General features: G+C 48.4%; 1 protein-coding gene and 1 non-coding gene across 3 annotated transcripts; both read right to left on the bottom strand.

Annotated features, from left to right (window-relative positions):
- Positions 1-233: 233 nt before the first annotated feature.
- TRNAN-GUU lies at positions 234-306 on the bottom strand. Its single transcript has one exon. It is a non-coding gene; the product is annotated as a tRNA-Asn (tRNA).
- Positions 307-4,547: 4,241 nt separating this feature from the next.
- On the bottom strand, positions 4,548-22,172 carry LOC120861285 (ADP-ribosylation factor 3). Of its 2 annotated transcripts, none has more exons than XM_040236913.1 (5): positions 21,919-22,172; positions 9,291-9,530; positions 8,381-8,491; positions 8,023-8,147; positions 4,548-7,458 (listed from the first exon to the last, which is right to left on the bottom strand). In XM_040236913.1, the coding sequence occupies exons 2-5, from the start codon at positions 9,436-9,438 to the stop codon at positions 7,297-7,299; spliced, it is 546 nt and encodes a 181-aa protein (XP_040092847.1). In that variant the 5' UTR covers positions 9,439-9,530; positions 21,919-22,172; the 3' UTR covers positions 4,548-7,296. The 2 variants fall into 2 exon arrangements, with proteins under 2 accessions (XP_040092847.1, XP_040092848.1); XM_040236914.1 differs by lacking the exon at positions 21,919-22,172 and adding an exon at positions 9,648-9,777 and having other exon boundaries at positions 4,556-7,458.
- Between the last annotated feature and the right edge of the window lie 991 nt (positions 22,173-23,163).

Genomic DNA, 23,163 nt, shown 5'->3' with positions numbered 1-23,163 from the left:
CATGTTGCTCTGAACATTTATGAGGTATTTGAATCTTTTGCAATAAGAATTATTTGGGTTACAAAAATAAATTGTAAAATTTTGAATGAATGAATGTGATATCCAGCCATCCAAGATGATGTGTGGGAAGTGCTGAAGGAGTTGGGCTAACAGAGCTAAAGGAGCCAAACAGAAGCAAAGCGTCCTTGTGTTGTTTTTGTTCCGGCCGCACTGCATGACTTATGGGATTTTAGTTCCCCTACCAGGGATCGAACCTGGGGCCCTAGCAGTAACAGTGCTAAGTCCTAACCACTAGACCACCAGGGAATTCCTGAGAAACATTTCCTGTAATTACAGAGGACATGGGTAACTTTGCGCTTAGTCACTCAGTCGTGTCTGACTCTTTGTGACCCCATGGACTGTGGCCCACCAGCTCCGCTGTCCATGGGGATTCTCCAGGAAAGAAAACTGGAGGGGGTTGCCATTTCCTTCTTCAGGGGAACTTCCCAACCCAGGGAATGAACACAGGTTTTCTGCATTGCAGGCAGATTCTTTACCGTCTGAGCCACCAGGGAAGCTCGGGTAACTTTGCAGATCCTATAAGTGGGATTTTTTTTTTCTTTCTGAAAGTGGTATTTTTAAACAAGTGAGAAAGGGTATAAAGGCAGAGGGCCAGATATTTGGGGAAAATGAACAGACCAGTTTGGCTAAAGTAAGGGATTTAGCCAGGAGAGTAGACAGAGGTAACTGGAGAGACAAGAGTTGGTATGGAGAGACTTGATTGGTAGTGAGAATCCACTGAAAGTTTCTGGGCAAAGGGGTTACACTGAATACCATGCTGATGCAGGCTGGAGATGGAAGGTTACTCTCTTGTCCAGCTCTGAGGCTTTGTTTAGTAACCTGGATGGGAACGGATGAGAGGGTAATAGCAGAAAAGGGCAAAACAAAGGCAACTGTATCCCCCACAGAGGGCAGCACAAGCCCTCTTGGACCCAGGAGGGACCAGGGAGGGAGTTTTCTCCTTAGGTCAAGTTAAGAGCCTGTGTGTGCATGCTCCGTCGCTCAGTTGTGTCTGAGTCGTGTCTTTGTGACCCCATGGACTGCAGCCCACCAGGCTCCTCTGTCAATGGAATTTTCCAGGCAAGAATACTGGAGTGGGTTTCCATTTTCTATTCCAAGGGATCTTCCTGACCCAGAAATCAAACCTGTATATCCCACGTCTCCTGCATTGGCAGGTGGATTCTTTACCAGTGAGCCGCCTGGACAGGCAGAGAAAGGTGACATGGCCTTGGGAAAGGTAGGGGAGACTGGCCCAACCTGACTCAAGGCACAAGTTAATCAGAGGGCCACCCCTGGAGCGGCTTCCACCTTCAGAGGTGTCTGTGTCAGCAAGTAGGAGAAACCACCACATACTCCTGGCTTCCAAGCTTCAGGGGCACCCACCATGCCCAGCTTGGTCAAAAACAATGATGTTGATTCCTTCGTCAAAGCTGAGTGCCTATTATGTGCCAGATAGCAAGCAAGGCATTGCTTTTTAAATGGTTTTAATATGTTTAACAGATTGCTAATAAATAAAAACTTAAGTGAGTCAGCATATAAAATCTGGGTTCAAAATTGAATGCCATATTTTCAGGAGCATGCATACCCAGGCTGACTAGATTTCTTTTTGCATCTGATTATGTGCTCATAACCAGGAATGATACGTTACCCTGCCCCCCACCCCCACTATCCCCTTTGGCTGTTCCAGCCATGGATGTATTGTGCCATCGATACAAGATCTGGCATAGGCAAAAACAGATTCTCCATCTCCTATTACCTAAAGGCAGGATTCCTATATTCAGAACTCGGAAAAAAGCTAGCATCCAAATCCCTGTAGTTCAAAACCCCAAGCTAAGCCCTGCAACCCTTAGAAGGCCTTGTACTCAATTCCGTTCTGGGACAGTTCTCGATAACATGTGGGAGGGAGTGCTGGGTGGACCAGTTCATTCTCAAACCTCCTGCCTGGCCGAGCCTAGCTGTTCAGACCTCCTCAGAGACAGCTCTCGATGCACCTGTTTTGAAGGAAGGGTCAGGCAGGAAGTGGGTATGGGCCGAGCTGTCGGCTCTGGGCAGAGATAGCAGAGTTCTGGCTTGTGTGCTGCCCTCTCCACCACATTCAGCTCGGAAGTCAGATCTGCTGCTAAACTAGAGCCCAGATACTCTCTTCTGTGGCTCATGGCCACAGTGACACAAACAAGGAGACACTTACCTTCAAGCCTTGATGGTGAATAGTTCTGGCCCAAGTCCCTCACTTCCAGACCTCCACCATGGCCTTTTGGCAGCACTGCGCCCTTTATCAGTCAATGCTTAGATTTCCTCACACCTAACCCTTTCTTCCCTTGCTCAGGAACTCAGGGTCATCCTTACCCTTCCCAGTAATCAAGGCCAGGAAACCTAATTTGAATGAAAAGCCTGCAGAGGAAAAAAGGCACTTGGATCCCAAGACTCCCCAGTGGCCAGCTTGATTCTCTAAACCTCCAGTTCCCAGGTTTAAAAAAAAAAAGAGAGAATTGGACTTTGACTCTTCTACCTCCACACCCTTCTGAGCTGGAAAAGAGACTGTTCTTAATATTATGACTGCCTGCACAAAGACACCACTCCCTGCTCCAAGCAGTGGCAAGCGGGTATCCCTTCTACACTCTCACTACCCTATATGGTACTCTGTGGTTATCCCAAAGAATTCCAGAGCAGCCTAGGAACAGACTTCCTGGTCTCTCCCTTGGTGCCATGGTTAACTCCACTCTTAGCACAGGTCTGCAGACACAAAGGTGTAGAATAAACACCTTCCAGCTGTCTGCTCTAACCAATCTAAGTACCTAAAAGTGCAGACAGTGTGGTGACTTCCCAGAGCTTTCAGACCTAATGCCTCTAGTCCGAGAAAGTCACACTCACTCACACTTATCCTGCCTGTCACTGACTCCATCCCACCTGGCCCGATCCAAGGCTTTCCACTAGCTTTCTCTAGGCTCACTTCAGAAGCTCCCTTGCCCAGATTATCCTGAAGTATATCCTAGGCCAAGCCATGAATGAGGAGCTATTCGTGTTCTGGGAAGAGAAGGTTGCATTTGTCTTAAGAGCTGGATGCTAAACATTCACCTTCCAGGTTAAGTCTCCCTTTCATCTCCCCATGTCCTCCTCCATCCCCCCAAAAGCTAGGAGTTTCAAGCAACTGTCACAAGAGAGCTTACCCTCTTTGCTGGCATCCTAGACTGACTACTGAGGGACACAGGGACTAGACCATCCTCTCCTCAAGTTGTCAGAGGTCAAAAGACCCCCACTGGCCTGCCATCCAGGTAAAGTCCTCTCCATTACCATTATCTTATGCAGGGCTGTAGCTCTGGAAGTTATCTATTTGTTAGTATACAAATAACGCACTTGAGCAAGTGCTCGTAACTTATCAGCAACCTCGGTCACCAAGCAGGACTTCTGAGGAACCCAGGAGAGGGAAAGCATCACCTGGTTTTGACGGTTATGTGGGTAGTGTTCAAAGCTTACAGGGTTGATAAAGCAATGTCTGATTGAAGTAGTTTAAGGGTTTCATAAGGGCAGATGCACTAGACCTTAACCATGATGGCTTATTTTAATAGCAAGAGAGGGGATGAAAAGGAAGATTGCCAGGGGAGGCAGCAGGGAGGTAGCTGAACACAAAGGATAATTTCACACTGGTATTGGGGCTCTCAAACTTATTACATGCCTAAATCCTGTGCCCTTTCCATAACATCAAGTTGGGAAGACCTCTGTCATTGAAGCTTAGGAAAGTGGTGAGAGTAGGGAAGGCCTGCCTGACTCACCCAGACCTCAACAAGAAAGGGGAGCACCATCCCTTTCTTTGCCTGAATAACACCAGGAGAGGAAGAGTAGTGGTGGGAATTGGATGGAAGGACAAGGTTTGTCTTTTTCCTCAAAACATTATCTCTGGATGAGGTCTGGCCTCCTGACAGTGGGGAACCGGACACCTAAAGCAGAGGTGTCATGGGCCATGACAGGACCCTGCCTTACAGCAGGGCCATGAGCTGTAAGGAGGGTCAACTTCATTATGCTACTCAGACCTTTATCCTTCACCTTACTCAATGCCAAAGTCCAGAACTAGATGGGTGAGCAGACTCCAACCTATGGATGAGGGGACCCTGGTCCAACTAGAAGCACCTGAGGCAGAGGGCTGGGGAGATCTGAGAGTGGGGGCTGTGTGAGGCATTAGGGCCCTCTATTGGAGTCCCTAAGTCTACAAGTCTACTAGAAGATGATGAACATGGCTAGGTTCAGGGTTAAACCCTTTACAACTTGAGGGGCAAAGTCACAAAGCCCTCAAACTCTGGGCCCCGATTCATTTCAGCTCCCTTTTGGGGTATCATGGGAAATAGTAAGCAGTGTGGAGATGAACCTCCATCACTTCACTCTCCCCAGTCCAGAGTACCCTTTACCCCTCTGCTGAAACAAAAGGCAGTCTGGAGTGGGACCAGAAGCAGAACTACCTTCACCAATAAACTCTGTGCCACGGCTGCTGCACATCAAGGATGAAGGTCTGCTCCAAAGCTGCATAAAACAAGTTTAATTTCCAACCAGGGTCACAGTCATCGCGTATCCCACATTTTGAGCAAGGAGAGAGAAGGTGAGTTATTAAACATGTACAGTCTACATTCCAGAGGAGAAAAAAAGAAGAGAAAAACCAGTTCAGAACTGCAGTTACCACTATAACACCACAAACAAACTTTTAGGGGGGAACAGGGGAAATTCCCAGGGAGAAGAAAGGCTGGAACAAAGCAAAGCAAAAAATTAAACCTACCAGAGGAAAGTAGGGGAGGGAGTGGGTAGAAGTGGAATGAAACACCCAATTCCAAAAGCGCTTTTGGGTGAATGGGAATGTAGAAAGGACCGCCCCTGCCAAGGGCCTAGCAGCCTGGGATACTAACAAGATCATTTACTGCCCCCTGCTGGACAGATCCTTGAGCAGCACCCAGGCAACCTCCAAGACGGTTTCCCAACACCCTCAGCCCCACCTGTCCCTGAAGGCCCCCAAACCAAGGTGGGGAGTAGGTCTAAAATGAGAAAAACCCATTTGGGACTGACATCTAACTAGGCAGGGTCAGAGAGGGAGTGAGGCAGGAGAGGAGGCAAAGTCCTCACCAATCACAATGATACAGAGTGAGCAATTCTAAGGAAATTTTCTCAAGGAAAAGGGAGACAGAGGCAACAGCAGTGAAGCAGGTGAGAAGGCAAAGGAAAGAGTTCCGGGAGGCAGAGGCAACAGGAACAGGAACCAAAAAAAAAAAAAAAAAATCTGACAAAACAGAGACAAAGGCAAAGTAAAAGTATGAGGGAATCATCTGTGGGGTCAGGGGAGTGAATACATGTTAAAATGAATCAGAAGCTCCAGCAACCCCTCCCCCGACCCTGCCACCAACCACACATACACACGCATACACACAAAGGCCTAGAGCACAAGAGACCTGCATACACCCACTGCATCTTGGATAATTAACATGTCATTAAGGAGCTGGCACTGAGACACCCCTGGAACCTCTCTTTCACAGTTCAATCTGAGGTGGGGTAGGGGGTACTGATCCGCCTGTTGTAGACAAAAGTGGCAGGAAGCCTGGCCCCATGGGATGGGGCTTGGGACAGCCCCTCTGAGAAGGGGTCCCTCAGCCATGCTATGGAGGCCCTGGGCCCTGACATTAGCAAAAAGGTTATGGGTGGCCGTCTTGGAGCTCAGGGCGCAGCCAGCACACACAGGAGCCCACAGAAAAGCCACGGCTTCACAGAAACCGCGGAAGTCAGGAACCCAGGCCAGGATCTCAGGGACAAGTGCCTCCTGTAGACAGAGACACAGTAGCAGCAGTTTCTGAACTACATAATAATGGAGGGAGGACTCGGAAGACCGCTGCATCCCATCAGCACCAACAATCACTTCGGAGCCCGATCTCCTCCATTCCAATGCCCAGATCCATTTACGGGAGGCGGCTGGAGAGGGCAGGGAAAGGCTGTTGGGATGAGTAGGGAGTGACGGCAGGATGGTCTCAGGGTCTGGACACAGAAATTTCTCATCTTTCAGCACACACTGGACTAGATAAAAACAGAGAAGAACTGGCTTGCTGCTGAGGCCTGTGTGCCACCCCCACTCCCCTGCTCCTCAGCAAACCAGCCAGCCGGCTCTGGTGAGGCCAGCACTACCAGGGTGAGGAAACTTCTGACAAAGGACAGGTGAACCACCCAGGCCCAAGATCAGAAGACAGAAGGGGCAGGAAGGCAGGAATAGGGAAACCGATCTGTGTTTCACCTTCTCCTAATAACAAAAGAGGATGAAGACAGAAAACCTGAGCCCCTCTCCCCAGTGCCCTGGGTCCCAAATACAACCCATGGTCTTGCTATCCCTACCTCCCCGCTCCAGCTCGGAGGAACAGATCTAAGGATGAGGGGGAGGATCAGCTGAACACTCTGAGCTGATAAAGAGTGAGTGGGTTCCTCTCTCCTTCCACAAAAAGGCAGGGCAGAATGGCATCTCCTTGGGAACAGTCATCTAGCGACAAATGCCACCCCCCTGACCTGAGTGGGGTGGAGAGAGGGATAGAGGAAGATAGTGGCAGAGAAGCCGTCATCTGCCCTGTATCCAGGAAAACCTACCTGCAGTGGAGAGGCACCAGCCCAGGACTGGGGAAGCCCCCCCTCCACCTCCTTCCCTTTATCTCACCAGCATGGGAGGAACAGCTGATAGACGAGAGTGGGCAGTGTCCTGCTCCAAGCCCTGAGCTGCACCCACCTCCTCTACCCGCTCCTTGGCCCCCATATGTATCTCTCTATACAGATATATACACGCGCACACATGCACGCACACACAGAGAGGCCCGTGCAATTTCCATGTAGAATAGGGGGAGAGCAGCAAAGGAAAGGAAGACGGGGAAGGGAAGAGGGGCCTGTGGGGAGAGGGAAGGGACTCAGATGCCAAGAGCACAGCAACTAGAGCCAAACGAAGCAAACCGGAGGGAACACCCCATCCCACCTCCCAAGCCCCAGAGCTTGAGGGGGGACCCACCCCATGAAACCATAACAACCTTGTTTTTTGTTTTAAATCCGGTAAATTGGAATGATTCATCATCAGGACAGCAACTGGGGACTGGTCATGGATGGGGGAGGGGAGGGCAGGGGAAGCAAGGCTGTTGCTGGGCATGCGGACATGATACCCAGGGCTCTGGCCGCACTGGCAACAGGAAGGAAAAGGGCAGGGCTGGGTCAAGGAGACAGTAGGGGTGCATGGGGTGGTCGGACAGGGCTGTCTGGCTCTCACTTCTTGTTTTTGAGCTGGTTGGCCAGCCAGTCCAGGCCTTCGTACAGCCCGTCCCCGCTGGTGGCACAGGTGGCCTGAATGTACCAGTTGCGGTGGCGCAGGGAATGCAGGCCCAACTTGTCTGTAATCTCAGCGGCATTCATGGCGTTAGGCAAATCCTGGAGCACAAGGGAGACACAAAAAGGAGCCTCAGGATCTTGCAGAAGCTTCTAGAGCACCCACCCAGCAAAGGCAGGTATACCAACACCCTCTCCTCCTTCTTCAGTGGAGGAACCCAGAGCAAGATCCTAAAGAACCACTTTGGATCTAATCATCCTAGAACTCCAGAGCCAAGGCACTAAAGGTCATTCCACTGAGGAGCTGGAAACCAAGTATGGGGTTGCTAGGGAAGTGGAGAAGTGATTCAGATGGGCCAACAAGCAGGTCCATCTGACTGTAAGAGAGAGGGCTGTTCCACTAAAGCAGACAACAGGTGAGATAACAGACGGGCTGGAGGTAAAGGATCTACCACACCAGTCCCTCTGGACAGAAACACTGCTAAGTAAAGCCGGGATGGGGGAAGGGGACAAGAGGAGGAGCATGAAGAAGCCAGCTAATCATATTTCCTACTTTCCAAATTGAGAGCCCAGTCATAGGGTTTACCACACAATGGGCTCCAAGGTCCCATGACTTCCATGGCCAGGCTGCCCTCTCTCAAACGCAGAGGCAGGGAGATGTCACACCTGTTTGTTTGCAAAGACAAGGAGCACAGCATCCCGGAGCTCATCCTCCGCCAGCATCCTCATCAGCTCCTCCCGGGCCTCATTTACTCGCTCTCGATCATTGCTGTCGACCACAAATATCAACCCTGGGGAGGCAGAGCATGGGCTGCACAGAGACGACAGATCAACTCCCCTCCCCCACCGCAAAGAGAAAACACCCTCCTTATACCATTCAAATATCTGCTCCCTCTTCTTCTGTCTCCCATCCCTAGGAGCTGCAGCAGGGCAAGAGCTGGCGCCTGATAACCAAGAACAATGGCCACCCTCTGCTCACACCCAACCAACCCGTGCCAGTCCATGGGCAATTCACACGTCCTACCTTGGGTGTTCTGGAAGTAGTGTCTCCAGAGAGGCCGAATCTTGTCCTGGCCACCCACATCCCAAACTGTGAAGCTGATGTTCTTGTACTCCACTGTCTCCACATTGAACCCTTTGGGGAAAAAACAGACAGTGGTCACTTGGCCAGAAATGCCAGGCCTGCAAACGATGCCCCATTGGGTTATTTCTGTTTCCCCCAGGCCTAGCAAAGAAAAGAAAGTAACGCTTCCTCAGACCTGGTGTTCCCTGACTTAGCAGCATTAAGGCCAAAAAGAAAACCTGAGAGAAGCAGCAGAAGAGGACGAGAAGGGCCAGCCAGGAGGTTCCCAACTGCCCGGGTGAGACAGCATTCCCCACTCGTTCTCAGTCTGACACTCTCCTGCAAAAGAAATGACTCAGCCCCACTCCTGTCCCTGGGCCACCGAGTCGGCCTCAGCTGAGAAGTGGGGCCTGCGAGGCAGAATGGAGAACAAGAAGTGGGTGACAGTCCCGGAGCCCCGAAAGCAGAACCAGCTGATGATGGTGATCTAGAGCTGCTTCCAAATGCTCTCCCTCCCAGAGGCAGGTCTTAACTGGGATCAGGGCCACCAAGGATCTAAACTGAAGCAATTCCAGGCCTCTGGCAGGAACATCAAAGCTCTTCACCTGCTTTTCAAACAACAGAGAACAAACCAGCTCAGCGCTTGAGGGCCACTGTTGGGTGCCAGGCCGCGGAAGTTCCTGCATCAGAGAGGGCCAGGGTAGGTGTGCAAATGGCAGGCCCAGCACCTGCTAGGAAGCTAAATAACCACTCTTCCCTGAACCCCACAGACCGTAAGGACTTGCCTGGTGGCCAGGTTGGGAATCCAGGAATAGGCCCCCTATCTGGCTCAGTGGTGGGCATGAGAGCCTCCAGTGAGCTTTGCCCTTACCAATGGTGGGGATGGTGGTGACGATCTCGCCCAGTTTCAGCTTGTACAGGATGGTGGTCTTTCCTGCGGCATCCAGGCCCACCATCAGGATGCGCATCTCCTTCTTCCCAATCAGGCTCTTGAGAAGGTTTCCAAAGATGTTACCCATGATCACAGCAGTCGCTTTCTGAGGACAGTAGGGTGCAGTGGGGGCAGGGGCAGTCTGGTTCGGGCCTGGACCCTGGTATGGAGGACTTGATCCTAGGCAAAGAAATGCAAACTCACTACCGCCATCTGCTTGTCAGGACTTCAGGCTAATGGGACTGGCCAAAGTCACGGCTGGAGTTCTTTTACGACAAACCGAGAGCCTGAGCGTACCATGAAGATCAAGGCCCCCTCAGATCCTGAGCCTTTGGGAGCAGAGACAAAGCAGGAACACTCAGGTCCCCTGCTTCTGCCAGTAATCCACCCAGGTGACGCTGGATGGGTTATTTCACCTGTTCTTATCTGCACCTGTAAATGGAGGAAGTTGAACTAGATGATTTCTAAAGTCCCTTCAGTCCTGCCATTCTATACTGTATCCCGAGGCATAGGGAGATCATTAATGCCTCTCCTTCCCCCAATCTTGCCCTGAGACTTCTGGAAAAGGTGGGAGAGGAGGGAATGGAATAAGGAGTGGCTCTTTGTGACTCCTGACAAGGTTCAGGCTTGTCAGGTTCCCAAGGTTTATGCTCTCAGGCCTAATCAAGAGATTCTGCTTCTTCCCTTCCTGTGTTTCTACACTTTCCTTCTACACACCAAAATTAAGCAGGAAGAAGTAAGAAAGTAGCACTCCTAAGAAAAGCTGATCCTTTCCGCTCTGTGAACTACCAGCTGCTAAAGCCATACTCTGCGCATACAACAGTGAGCTGAGAGCTGGCGGGGGCGGGGGGGGGGGAGCGTGTGGAGAGGCTCCCCCTCATTCCTCAGCCAGCTAGGTCCCTCCCATGGTCCCTCCTGGGACAGCTGCTCCACATGGTCACCTGCAATGAGGCAGTCAGCTCATTCTCTGCTTCTGTTCTCACCCTCTTCAACCTACTCTCCACAGAGCAGCCACACTGATTGTAAAACCAAAACCAGGTCAGGCTGCTCCTCTGTTCAAAACCCTCTCTGGGCTTCATAGCTCCCTTTCTGTAAAACCCAAAGCCATCCATGGCCTACAAAGTCCGGCACAGCCTGCATTCCCGCTTCTCTCATCAGGCCTACTACTCTCCCCTGGGCATACTCCACTTCAGCTCCCCAACACTCTCTGGTCTCAAAGCTTTTGTCCCTGCTCTTCACTCTGCCTGGAAGGCTCATCTCCCAGACAGCCTTCGTGAGCTCTCCCTTGCTTCCTTCAGGTGTCTGTTCGACTGTCCCTTTATCAAAGAGGCCTTCCACAACCACCTATATCACACACACACACACACTTCTCTAACCCATTATTCCACTTTTTTCTCATAGCATTTATCACCATCTGACACGTTCTGTATTTGTTTCCTTCCGTACTGTTTTTCTCCTCCTACTATAATGTCGGTTCCTTATCTGTTTTGTTCCCTGCTGTGTTCCTGGTGCCTTGACTAGTGCCTGGCACACAGTAGTTGGATAACCGAATTAACTCACAAGGTCTCTACTGACCTCACTAGCAGCTCACTCAGGTTAGACCACTTCTGCCTGATATATCATTGGCGGAAATGAAGGGAGCAGTTAGCACATTACAGAAGTACAAAATGCCTGTCTGCCCACTTTGCCCACTGCCCCAGACTGACAGAATCATAGAGTCATTCATTTCTTCCCTTCTTCTCTCCCATCTGGATGGCTCAGGACAGCCACAGAAATGAGTCTTTGAAACAACAATGAAGCAGGGGTTCAGAATCACCCATGCCAGCCAGCTCTCTGTGCCTGCAGGAGCCGATGCGTCAGCGGCAGCTTATTCAGCAATCACCATGTGCCAGCTGCTGGCGTTCTCCAGAGTCTGGGAACCAGAGGCACACATATGCACACCACAAACCCAGCAGGCAAAGGAACAGGTCAAGACAGAGTGCACCCAAACCCAAGAATGTGAAAGGTGGATAGGGAGGAATCCTATTTTCAAGCTAAAGCACAGGCGTTTGGTGGGAGTTTAGTTGTTTTTTCAAAAACTATTTTAGGTTTGTTTATTTGTTTCCTACTCTCCTCAGTTTGCAGTGAATTCCAGACTGGTAAAAAGGAGCCAGATCAACGGCCTCTGGAGACCAAAGTACTAGTTTGTCCAAAAAACAATCAGTGCTTATGGAGTGTTTCATCTTCAAAGGCCTCCGCAGACATTCACTAATAAGCCAGGCGTGGTGCTCTGGGTAGGTTCCACAGATGAGCCCAGCCCCTGACCCAGAGGGCTCACACCCCAGAGGGAGGGCCTGGCTCAACTTTAGGGTGCAACTTCAGCCAAGTCGCCCACTAGCCATCCACCCGGCCCCTCCTGCCTCAACCACCCAGGCAGACAGATTCCTGAGGATTCTTGAGGCAGGAGGGGAAACCTACCCAGCTAGTAAGATCAGATCCTACCAACTCTGGAAATCCATGGTAGTCAGACTTCTGGTTCTGATGCCTTCACTTCCAGAAATTTACACCTTCCCAAGTCCTCCTAGTTCTTGTTTCCCACTCATGTGTCCTTTCCTTTAGCTCCAGATGACACTTTGCTTTAAAGCTTAGGTAATAGGCTTTGGCCCAGATTCTGAACTGAATTTATACCACCCGTTTATCTTGCCATCCTTCATGACTAGAAGTATTGCTGATTAAATGATTACCAACTGTGAGTAGAGCAATGGCTGAAAGCAAGCCCTTGTCCCAGAACATGCACACACTGTCCTCTGGTCTGCTTCTTTGCTAAGCTATCACACTGAAGTCTTGGTTCAAAAGCGGATCCCCGTGTTACACTGATTTCTATTTCCTGGCAAGCTACATAAAGGCCCCTGAATTACCTGAACCATTCAAGTGGCACTACGTTGTGGAGTTTTTCCTTCTAAATCTGTGCTTTTACTGTCTCCCCAATTTAACCATGTGCTCACCATGTGCAAGGACTATGCCTTTTATTTATTTTGGATCTTTCCTTGTTCCCAGTGCCAAGCCCCACTGTAGGAGTTCAAGCAAGCACACTGGCTGATTTAAGCCTCATCTAAGGCTTGTATCATTTCTTCTGTCCTAGCTGTACTTGGTATCTTGGCGTCTCCATGTGGTGCACAGATGGCTGCTCAGCTTTCCTGTCAATCCCTGGCCATTTTCCACACACACTGACCTTAAGACTGGTTTGGGAAAGCCATGAAAGGACGAGAAGACTAAAAGTGGTAAAATTTTCTCTTGGCATGTAAAACTCAATGGGGCTGGCAGATAACTAATGAAATATTCAAGTAGTTACCATGTGTACCCCATGGCACCCCAGGGCCTTGAAATTAATGAACATTACAACTTTTCTTTAATATAATCAGGAGCTTGACACAGATGAACAGTCCAAAGCAAGTGTTGGCTTTCTTGTCTTGGCTTTCCTTGTTCCTGTCTGTTTCCAGATGGCATGCTGCCCCGACCACCAGGATGGTGGCAACTTTCAGCTCTGTGCCATGAACATACACCTACGGCTATATAGTCAGCTCTCACTTTCACCACACAGCAGAATGGCAAACAAACCAACCTCAGATTGTCTATGTACAGTACAGCCTATAGTCATTCTCTTTTGCCACAGATGGCACTCCTGTGTCAATAGGGCAAACTACCAGGGTTCCATGGGCTGGGAGAAACAGAAAGCAGTTAAGACTGAAGGTGAGTGGCTCAAGATGAAAAATGGAAAACAGCTATATCTCTATAAACAAAAAGGATGTCTCAACATTCTATTGTACAGTTACAAACTTTGTTATCAGTGGTAAAAGCAGCAACAGGAACTCTAAAAAATGCGTTTTAGTATAATCTGTGTTGGACTGTGCAGTTCAATCGGGCACACTGACTGATGTAAGCCTCACCTGAGGATGCCCTCACTGAGGATCACTTATGGCCCCTGATCCCTTCCCCCCAGCCCCAGCCCCCCAGGAGAGGCAGGCTGCCGCTGTCACTGACTGTTCAGTCTCCTGACTTGAGGCCTATCTGCCTCACACTCCAGGTGATTCTGAAAGTCACAGCCCAGTCTGCCAGGCACACTCCCCATTCTCTGTCACAGGCATGTGTCCTAAGACACCCCTGAGGGGACTCCTGATCCAGCACCTTTTCAGGCTGCATGGGCTCAGGGAAAAGACGACCAGAGTCTCCCAAACCCTCTGCTGCCAGGCAGAGTGCACAAAAAGTAGCTATATTTCCAGACAATTTTCAAATTGAGACTTCACTAATAAAGATGCTATTTTTAGCACAGCCATGGAATAGACCAAAAAATTTAGGGAAACCAAAGCAGGGTCTGCCTGTATTTGGTTTCCTTAGTGTAGCTGGCTTGTGACCTATGTAAACTTTCCAAATTTTTGTCTTAGCACTGTAATCAGCACACAAGAACTTGTAGATTAGTATCTCAATGGCTTCTATTAAACTCAAAAGATTTCCCAAAGCCAATAAACAGCTTCTGATGTCAGTTTCCATTCATTCATTAAACGTTTATTAAGTATAATGAACTAGGGATACAGAGGAAGACAGTTTCTGCCTTCATGAAACTCAGTCAATGGGAGAGAAAGACTAGGAAACAGAGGATTACAGTGTGAGGCTAAGAGTGGGATAAGCACACAGTATTATGGGGACAGAAAGCTAGAGCAGTTAATCAAGACTGGAGGATGAAGGCCAATTCCAAGACATGACTCTCTGGTCACACCTGAGCTGACTCTTAAAGGAAGAATACGAATCAGTCAGACACTAAAGAACAGGGAAGGTGGAAGAGGGAAGAGTGTACGCACAGGCATAAAGATGAGTTAGAACAGTGATGAGCCAAAGCCAGGTGCAACCAGGAGGTCATGTATGTGGATGCAGCATCGTGAGTAAAGAGAAGGGATGAGGCTGGAGAGGGAAGCAGGAGCCGGATCGTGAAGGGCCCTAAAGGTAACACTGAGTAACGTGATCAGATATGTGCTTTAGAAAAACCATTCTGACAGCAGTTTAGGGACTAAGTTAGGGAATAAGGGGGAAGGACAGAAGGCAAGAGACCACTTGGGAGGTTCAGTAATAGATAAGAAATCCAAAGTGGGTGGGATGGGGAGGAAGATGAGAGGGAGGTTCAAGACGGAGAGGACATATGTATACCTATGGCTGATTCATGTTGATGTTTGACAGAAAACAAACAAACAAAAAATTGTGTACAGCAATTATCCATCAATGAACAAATAAATTTAGAATTTTAAATAAATAAAATTTTAAAAGAAAAAAAAAAGAAATCAAAAGTTCTGAAACAGAGGTGGCAATAGAGAGAACAGGACAGAATTGAAACACCAAAATAGTAGACTTCACAGGATTTGATAGCTGATTATAGTAGGGAGAGGAGAGTCAAAGACGACTCCCAGGTTTCTGGCCTGTGTGAGTCAGTGGCACTTCTTTAGACTGGAAACACTACAGAAACAGATCTGGCAGCAAAGATGTTTGTTTTTAGATTAATTTTGAAGTGCTAAGGTCTGAAGATCGGGAGAAAAGTCTGGTCAGGGTATTTGGAATTATCTGCATAGACAGTAACTGAAGCCCCAAGAGGAACCAGGAAGATTCAGGGTGGCAGCAGTTACTGGCTGCCTGCCCCAACAGCCATCTTCCCTTCTTTCTTCTAACAGAACCCCTAATTTGTTCAGACATTGGCAGGCAGTGGTAATGAGCTACCCCTCCCCAGCCCTAGGGTATGAAAGCTGATCAGTAAAGGCTCTGGGCATTTCATTTCTCTCACCATGATTTGAGTCACAAATGGTCAAGCACTAATTCTGGGCAATAAGATGTAAGAAAAGTCTACCGGGAATATCTGGGAAAGATTTCCTCAATCTTAAAAAAGAACATATATCAATGTTCTCTTCTCTAGCCTTTGGATGTTAATGTAGAAGGGTGAGATGCTGGAGTAATCTTGAGTATATGAAGGGACAGACACAAGAACACTAGGATATCAGAGCAGAAAAACTTGGATCCTACCAGGTTTAGTTGGTAGATCAAAAGAAATTGTAAGAAGAAATGTTCTACCCCTGAATTACTTCTCCATGTGGTAGACTATGTGCGTGTGTGCTCAGCTGCTGCAGTTGTGTCTGACTCTTTGCAACCCCATGGACCACAGCCCACCAGGCTCCTCTGTCCATGAGACTCTCCAGGCAAGAATCCCTGAGTGGGTTGCCATGCCCGCCTTCAGGGTATCCTCCCGACCCAGGAATCGAACCTGAGTCTCCTGGGCTACAGGTATATTCTTTACCCACTGTGTCACCTGGGAAGCCTTGTGGTAAAATATACATAAATTTTACCATTTTAACCATTTTTAAGTGTACAGTTCAGTGGCATTAAGTAGTTACACTGCTGTGCAACCATCACCACAAGGCATCTCCACAACTGTTTCACCTCCCCAAACTGAAACTCTACTTATTAACCAATAACGCCTCTCCCCTCTCCCCTGGAAACAACCACTATACTGTTTCTGAATCTGACTGTTCTGGGTACCACGTTAATGTGGAAGCAAACAATACTTGTCCTTTTGTGTCTGGCTTACTTCACCTAGATTTCCTGCTAGATGTTTAATAAAGCCTCGGATTATTTGAGCCACAGTGTGTTTTCTTTTTTCTTTTCTTTCTTTTTTTTATTTTGGCTACACTGAGTCTTCGTTGCACATGAGCTTTCTCTAGCTACGACGCTCAGGCTCTAGAGGGTGGGCTCACTAGTTGCACCACAGGCATGTGGGATCGTCCCGGGACCAGGGATAGAACCCAAGTTCTTTGCATTGGAAGGTAGATTCTTAACCAGTGGATCACCAGAGAAGTCCTTCACAGGTGTGCTTTCTATCTTTTGCAACTGATACGTCCTAATCTATATATCTAGAGAGAGTATGTACGCTGAGACAGGAGAAAAGCCAAAGATAAAAACCTGGGGCACATCAACATTTAAAGCAAAAAAAGGCCAGGAAAGAGAGTAGGAAGCAACCAAAAGGGTAAAAAGGAAATCAAGAGACTAAGGCATCAGAGACACCAATGAGGAAAGAAAAAAAAAAAGGAGGGTCAAAGGCTATGGAAAAGTCAAATTAAGATAAGGCCTGAAAGATACCTACTGAACTTAGCTACTAGGCATCAATGAATGGCCTTGTTATAAATTAGAACATGACTAAAATTAGTCTCCACTTAACTAACAGCACTTAGGTTTGAGTCAGAATTGTTAAACATCAGTTTCCCTTCTAGTCCAAGAGGAAGACTCCAGTTCAGGATAACCTGAAGGAAGCCACAAAGTCAAGCAAAGGATTCTCAATTGCCCTGACAGACCCAAAACACCAGAGAAGGGTATGGCTTTTCCCAACGACAAACCTCAGCAAGTGAGTCAGAACAGAACCTCAAGTCTGTTTCAGAATACATGACCTAGCTAGATAAGACAGTGACCAAATAAAAACTAGACTCATTTATTTCCCTGGAACATTCCGTGGCACTGCCCCCTAATCAAAGCTTTCAGTGTCCCCTGTTCCTAGAATTTGACCAGCTTACAACTGTACCATATCCTGATATTTGATGACTGCTCCAATGCCCACATCTCTAGCCTTGGATATCCAGTACACTGTACCTTCCTAATTACAAAACCACTGAAATCCCATGAGTAATCAGCCTAAAGCCCTAGTAAACCTTTGCCCCAATCTGGTCCCACTATGCAAGTCAAGATGGAGCTGCCAGTGAACAGATGAAACAGGAGGCCACGATTTGGACAGGGCCACCTGTAACAGAGCAGCCTAAGGATACAGAAGACAGGGAATGTCCTACCTTGGGGGATAAGAGCCTTCTGTGATCCCTCGGCACCTCAAACACACTTCTACTCTAGGACTTACCACAGAATGTTTTATTTACCTTGGTGTGTTTTGCTTTCCAGAGCTGGAACTTCCCAAATAATGTGCCTTTAATGTAATACAGGTCAGCTGAAGATGCTGATCCCATCAATACTGGATAGCTAGGGCTTACAGTGGCTAGAGCTCATGGGCCAGTGATCTCGGGTTGCAAGCAACCATGCCTGTTTCAGTATTACCATTTTATCAGGACACCATGGTGGGAAAACAACACTAGACTCTCAGTCCCTTGACAGCTGGGACTGTGCCTTATTCATGCTTCACGCTCCCAGCATCCAGCTCCATGACCGATCTGTGGCTAGTGACTGATATACTTGTTGCTGAACTCAGTTCTACTGATGGTGGCAAACGCTTGTGAGGTTGAGGAAGACAGTATGCTATGCGTGATCTCCAATCCTTTTCCTGTAACTGACAAACTGGAAAAGTGGCTTCCATGTTCTCAGAGCCTTAAGGTTCCTTAGATGGGATTCAGAGCCTGCCTAGGGGAAAGGGAAAACTATCTGAGAGACTCTGATTATGGTCCGCCACTCTCCACCACTACCACAGCAGCACTGCTTTTATCCATTTTATGTATTAGACTTCAAATAAGATTTTATATAAGGTAGGGTTAGACTCCTTTTTCTCAAAAAGGGGAGGATGAAGAATTAAACCACTCCAACAGAAAGCTAATGTTCTTCTGCATCCTAAATCATGTTGAAATTTAAACATTCATGCTTGACATGCTTGTGTTTAAGCTCATAAAGGGCAGGTTATGGGAATTCCCTGGCAGTCCAGTGGTTAGGACACCACAATTTCAATGCCAAGGGCCTAGGCTCAATCCCTGGGTGTCGAGGAACTAAAATCTGCCACGCTCAGTCATTTCAACTTTCTTCAGGAATATGGTGATAACTGTGGATCCCTAATATCTTGAGCCATTTCTTTTTCTGGTCCATCTGATGCAGCACGTCCTTTGCAGAAGTCCATGACAAATCTCTAACACCTTTGTAGAATCCCTACCTCAGTCAGTTCTTTCCCAGACTATAAGACAAAGCCTTCAAACATTTGTAGAACTCCTTCCAAATGCTCCCCATGTCCCTTCATTATCCAAAAGCTTTATTAGCACTCCACCTATATTTGCAACAGATGTTGGAAAAGGCATAGTAGGCAGATTTATAGACACTGCAACTCTGGACCATAATACAGTATACTCTGAAACAGAGGCAGACATTTAAAGGAGATATGACTAAGTGAAAAGAGTGGCCCAGGAAATGGAGGATGCTGAAATACCAAGATCTAAAATAATGGGACCCAGGAATCTAAACACCTGACATAGGCCAATCAGGGTGCTCTTCCATGGCAGAGTCAACCATCACCTCAGAGTCACGCTGACTTTTGTATCATGAACACTATTCCTGAGCCCCCACGTCCTCACTCTACATCCCAGTTGATGGTTCAGGGCCCCTGCCTTGCTCCAGCTTCACCTCCCACTCAGGCAACAGGAGCTGCCTCTGTGAGGCTGATGCTGAAAAAAGATTTCATTGCTCATAAGCCTACGACCAGCACAGAAAGTCATGGTAACAATCACCCCTCTACATAGGCGCTTCAGGCAGCAAGTTGGTCTTTTGTAAACCTCCTCTTTTTTAAGGCAGCCCTGAGAGCTCATGTTATTATTACTGTTATGATGGTGATTATTAATAGCAGCTAACATTTACTTGAGGCTTACTATGTGTGCTCTGTATAACCCTAATCACTTTGTATACGTTATCTCATTTAATTCTCATGCCAACACTATGAACAGACACTATCATTATCATACTCTTTACAGATGAAGAAAATGAAGCTAAGAGAGACAAATAATTTCACCAAAATCATACAAGTAGTAATCAGCAGAGGCATGACTTGAACCCAATTGTGTCCGATTCCAAGGTCCACACTCTTAATTATCATACCATGTAACAAAAATGGTGAAGAAAACTATGTTGCACACCTGAAATGAACACAACAGTGTAAATCAACTATACTGCAATTTAAAAAAATGTGAAGGACTTCCCTGGTGATCCAGTGGTTAAGACTTTGCCCCTCCACTGCATGGGACACAGGTTTGATCCCAAGTCAGGCAAGTTCTACAGTAGCCACACACACACAAAAAATGGTGAGGAGCGTGAAATACAGTGACATGTTTTGAGTCTCAGGCCTCTTGAAATCCATTTCTAAAGGTATGTGGGGGAGTAGATTCCACAATTTCCCTCAGTCATTGACTCCTTCTTAACAAACCTGGTTTTAGAGAACTTCCTTCTAAGCAATAAATCCCGCCCACTGTCCTCTGAGTCCATTTCCTCTATCATGACTCCAGTGGAAGAAAGTAGCAGAGACAAACACACTTTATGACTCTGGGCATGTAAGGCTTCACTTCCACTCTTTCTAGCCTGCTGTCTGTCCTCCCTTACACTTGCACTCAGTTTAGTAATAGCAGCTACCTTCATTGCCACCAATTCTATGCCAAGTACCAGATACATACACTGGCTCCCTTCTCCATAATTATCAGGAACTCAATCTGCAGACAACTCTGCAGGACCTAGGTCTAAAGGAGAGACTCCTTTGCTCAAAACAGGGAAGCAGGAGATCTAGGATTTCTGCTAAATAATGACTGTGTTCTAATACTTTTCTCTTGGGGGTCTTAACTTTCATTATCCACAACTCTTTTGTGCCTCTTAGGAAACGTGGAGAGACCAAGACCTTAATTACAAAGGGTAAAGACCTTTAGACCCTCACTCAGCTATCTTCAGGAACTCTATGACAGCCAAGCCATCTCTTTCTCTTTCCTTAAACTGTGGTCAGAAATCCGGAGTTCAGGACTTTCCGGGTTTGATCCCTAGTCAGGGAACTAGATCCCACAACTAAGAGTTACCATGCCCATCCTGCATTCCGCAACTAAAGATCCCAAATGCCACAACTGAGACCCAGTGCAGCCAAATAAATAAATATTTTTTTAAAAAAAGAAAAGAAAACCTAAGTTCTATTTAAAAAAGAAAAGAAAACCTAAGTTCACATTCAGTATTCATGAGAGCATACTGTGTGCCCAGGCAGTATGAGGGACACAAGATGAGATCCAATTCCTGCACTCAGTTTCATCTCTTTGGGAAAGCAAGACATACGCATAAAAAATTTGACTACTAAAGAAAAGAAAATTTTTTTTTCACTACCCAAGACAATAACTCTATGCTGGGAGGCAGGAGGAATGTTAATATGTGATACAAGAGGACCCTTCCAAGCTGAATCCAAGGTCAAAGATCCATTCTGTGAAAAGGTGGATGAGTTTCTTTCTTAGAATGAGCTTTTATAGACATGGTATTCAAACCTAAGTCTAATGCACAATGACCAATTTACTGACCCATTCCAGTCATAGCAAGTGGAGACACCCCAACAAGCTCAAGACAAAATGGTAGCAAATACTGTCACCACCTGAATAGGGATGGGGAAGAAGTATGCAGACCCTAGCTGCACTGACCTAAGCAATCAGACTCCTGCAGCAGATCTCCTACCAAATAAAACTTTCATGCCATAGACCAGGAGTGACCCAATCCAACAGCGACGGAGACACGTTTTAAGTTACACTTCTTCCTCCCCCGATGACCTCACTATTTCTTCTCACTCCTGACCACATACCACAGTCCTCCCGGCCTAGCCAGAGGGAGACCAGCGGTAATACAAGCCAGAAAGAAGGGAACTCTCCCCAAAGAGGAGTTAGAACTTGGCTAATCAAGTGGCCCGGTTTTAACAGGGAATTCCATCCTACCCCTCACCCCCACCTTCTTCCCTCAAACACTGGTGTAAGCAACGGCTCCATTTTCGGTTCCGGGAATCCTGGTACTTCCTAAAGAAAGAAAGCGGATTGGAAGACCGAAACTCAGAGCTGGCGACCAGAAGCTCCCTCCTCCTGTGAGACCGCCCCCGCTACGCCTGGGGGAGGAAGGCACCACCTCTCCTCTCCAAGCAAGACCAGATCCCCCTCCCCCTTCTGCTGCCTCCTCTCTTCTGGCTCCCCACCTGCTGCCCTCTTCTCAACATGCGGTTCCCAGGACCCGAAAGCTCAACCTCCACCAGGGGCTAGTGCCCCTGGGGTGTCCCACTAGCCTGTGTCCCTCACCCCTACGGACCCCTGCCCCACGACAGGGGGAGGGGTGTCATCATAGCAAGGCTTCTCTCTGGTCTATTACCAAGGTGAAAGCGGAAAGCGGGTAGGAAAAAGCGCTATTCCCTAGCCCTTTAATAGGAAAAGAACACAAAACAGTCATCGCCACCCCCATGTCACCTCACCCAGGACTGCTTTCCTCCCCCTTAACCCCGACCCTTCAAAAGCCCACCTCCTGCAGGCGAGGGGCTCCTCACTGCAGCCCAGGTCGCCCCCTTGTGCGAGGCGGAGGACAAAACCGCCCCCCACCCCCACACCAGCTCAGCGTCCTTCAAATGCGGGGGCAGGCGTGTAGCTGGCCCGGCGCCCCCTCCCCGAGCTCTCGGGAGGGAAGGACCACACCGCTCCATGCCAGGCAGTGCCGGGCGGGCGAGCGAGCGGAGAGCGGGGCGAGGGGACTCTATCCTCGCAGCCCCCACCCCGAGCCTCTCCTCTACCCGGACCCGCCTTCCCTCCTCCAAGCCCCTCACCTGTTCCTGCTCCCAGCTCCGCCGCTGCGGCCGCCGCCTCCGCCCCCACAGGCTCCGCTCGGCTCTCGCTCCACTCTCTCTGGCTCCCTCAGCCGATTTCAGCGCGGCTGCTCCCCTGGCCTCGCTCCCGGCTCCCTCCTTCCTGCCCTCCACCTAGCACCGGAAGCAGCGACGGCGACAGGAGCTGTGCAGCTCACCCCCACCCCCAGACCGGGATACTTCCCACCTCCCCGATCGCGCGAGAGCTGCGCACCGGCGAGCGGCAGATCTCGCGAGATTCATCACCATGGCAGCGGCTGCAGCAGAAGCAGTCGGTATTGGAGGCGAAGTCCGGGCGGGGTCCGATGTGGGGGCTGGAATCTGTGGGCGGTGGTGGCGGAAGCTAGGGAATGGGGCTGAGACAGTGGGAACAGGTGAGAAGCCCCAGGGTTATGCCTGTTATTTAAGGACAGAGGCGGCGTAGTGGGCGCAGTGGAGACGGGCTCCTTGGGCAGTCAGGAAGCCAGAGAATGAGTGAACATCTCTTGCTTTGGACCTTACTCCTTCAGTTCTCATTTTCATTTCTTAACCAGGGATAGGTGCAGGCCTCCGAGAGCCCTCACTGCACCAGTGTTGCTACTCACTGCTAAGACTAGGTTGCTGGGGGGTGGGGGGGTGGGGTCTGAATCAAGAGATCTTTTTTTCATAGGGAAGAGGGAGAGTTATGAATTTAAGAGACTGAAGGAAGCAACTGGACACTGGGCCAGTTAGGAAGTTGGAACTTGAAAGATAAACAGTTGAGGCCTAATATTCAGAAGTGTGGTTTGAGGAAGTATACCTCAAGTATGAATTTTAGTATTACAAGGAAAGTGAGGGATTTTGCACCTGTGTTTCTCTGTTCCTGCCCACTCCCACTTTCATCACACTCATTTTTGCACCTGGTCTAGACGTGCAGCGTTACCTTGGAACAGTCACAGCTGTGATACAAGAAGGGCACTAGTAATGCTAAGCACAGAAGGTTCTTGAAATGCCCTTTCTCCTTATTTACAGCAGTACAGATTTTCCTTAGCTTACAATGGGGTTACATCCCAGTAACCCCATTGTAAGTTGAAAATATCTAAAGTCGAAAGTGCATTTACTGAACATCATAGCTTAACCTAGCCTGCCTTAAACGTGTTCAGAATATTTACATTAGACTACAGTTGGGCAAAATAATCTGACAAAAAGCCTATTTTATAATTGTGTTGACTATCTTATTAATCTATT

Source organism: Oryx dammah, unplaced genomic scaffold, assembly GCF_014754425.2.
Source record: "Oryx dammah isolate SB20612 unplaced genomic scaffold, SCBI_Odam_1.1 HiC_scaffold_11232, whole genome shotgun sequence".
Classification (NCBI taxonomy): domain Eukaryota; kingdom Metazoa; phylum Chordata; class Mammalia; order Artiodactyla; family Bovidae; genus Oryx; species Oryx dammah.
The sequence above is the reverse complement of the archived record's forward strand: the minus strand, read 5'-3'. Positions and strand labels throughout refer to the sequence as shown.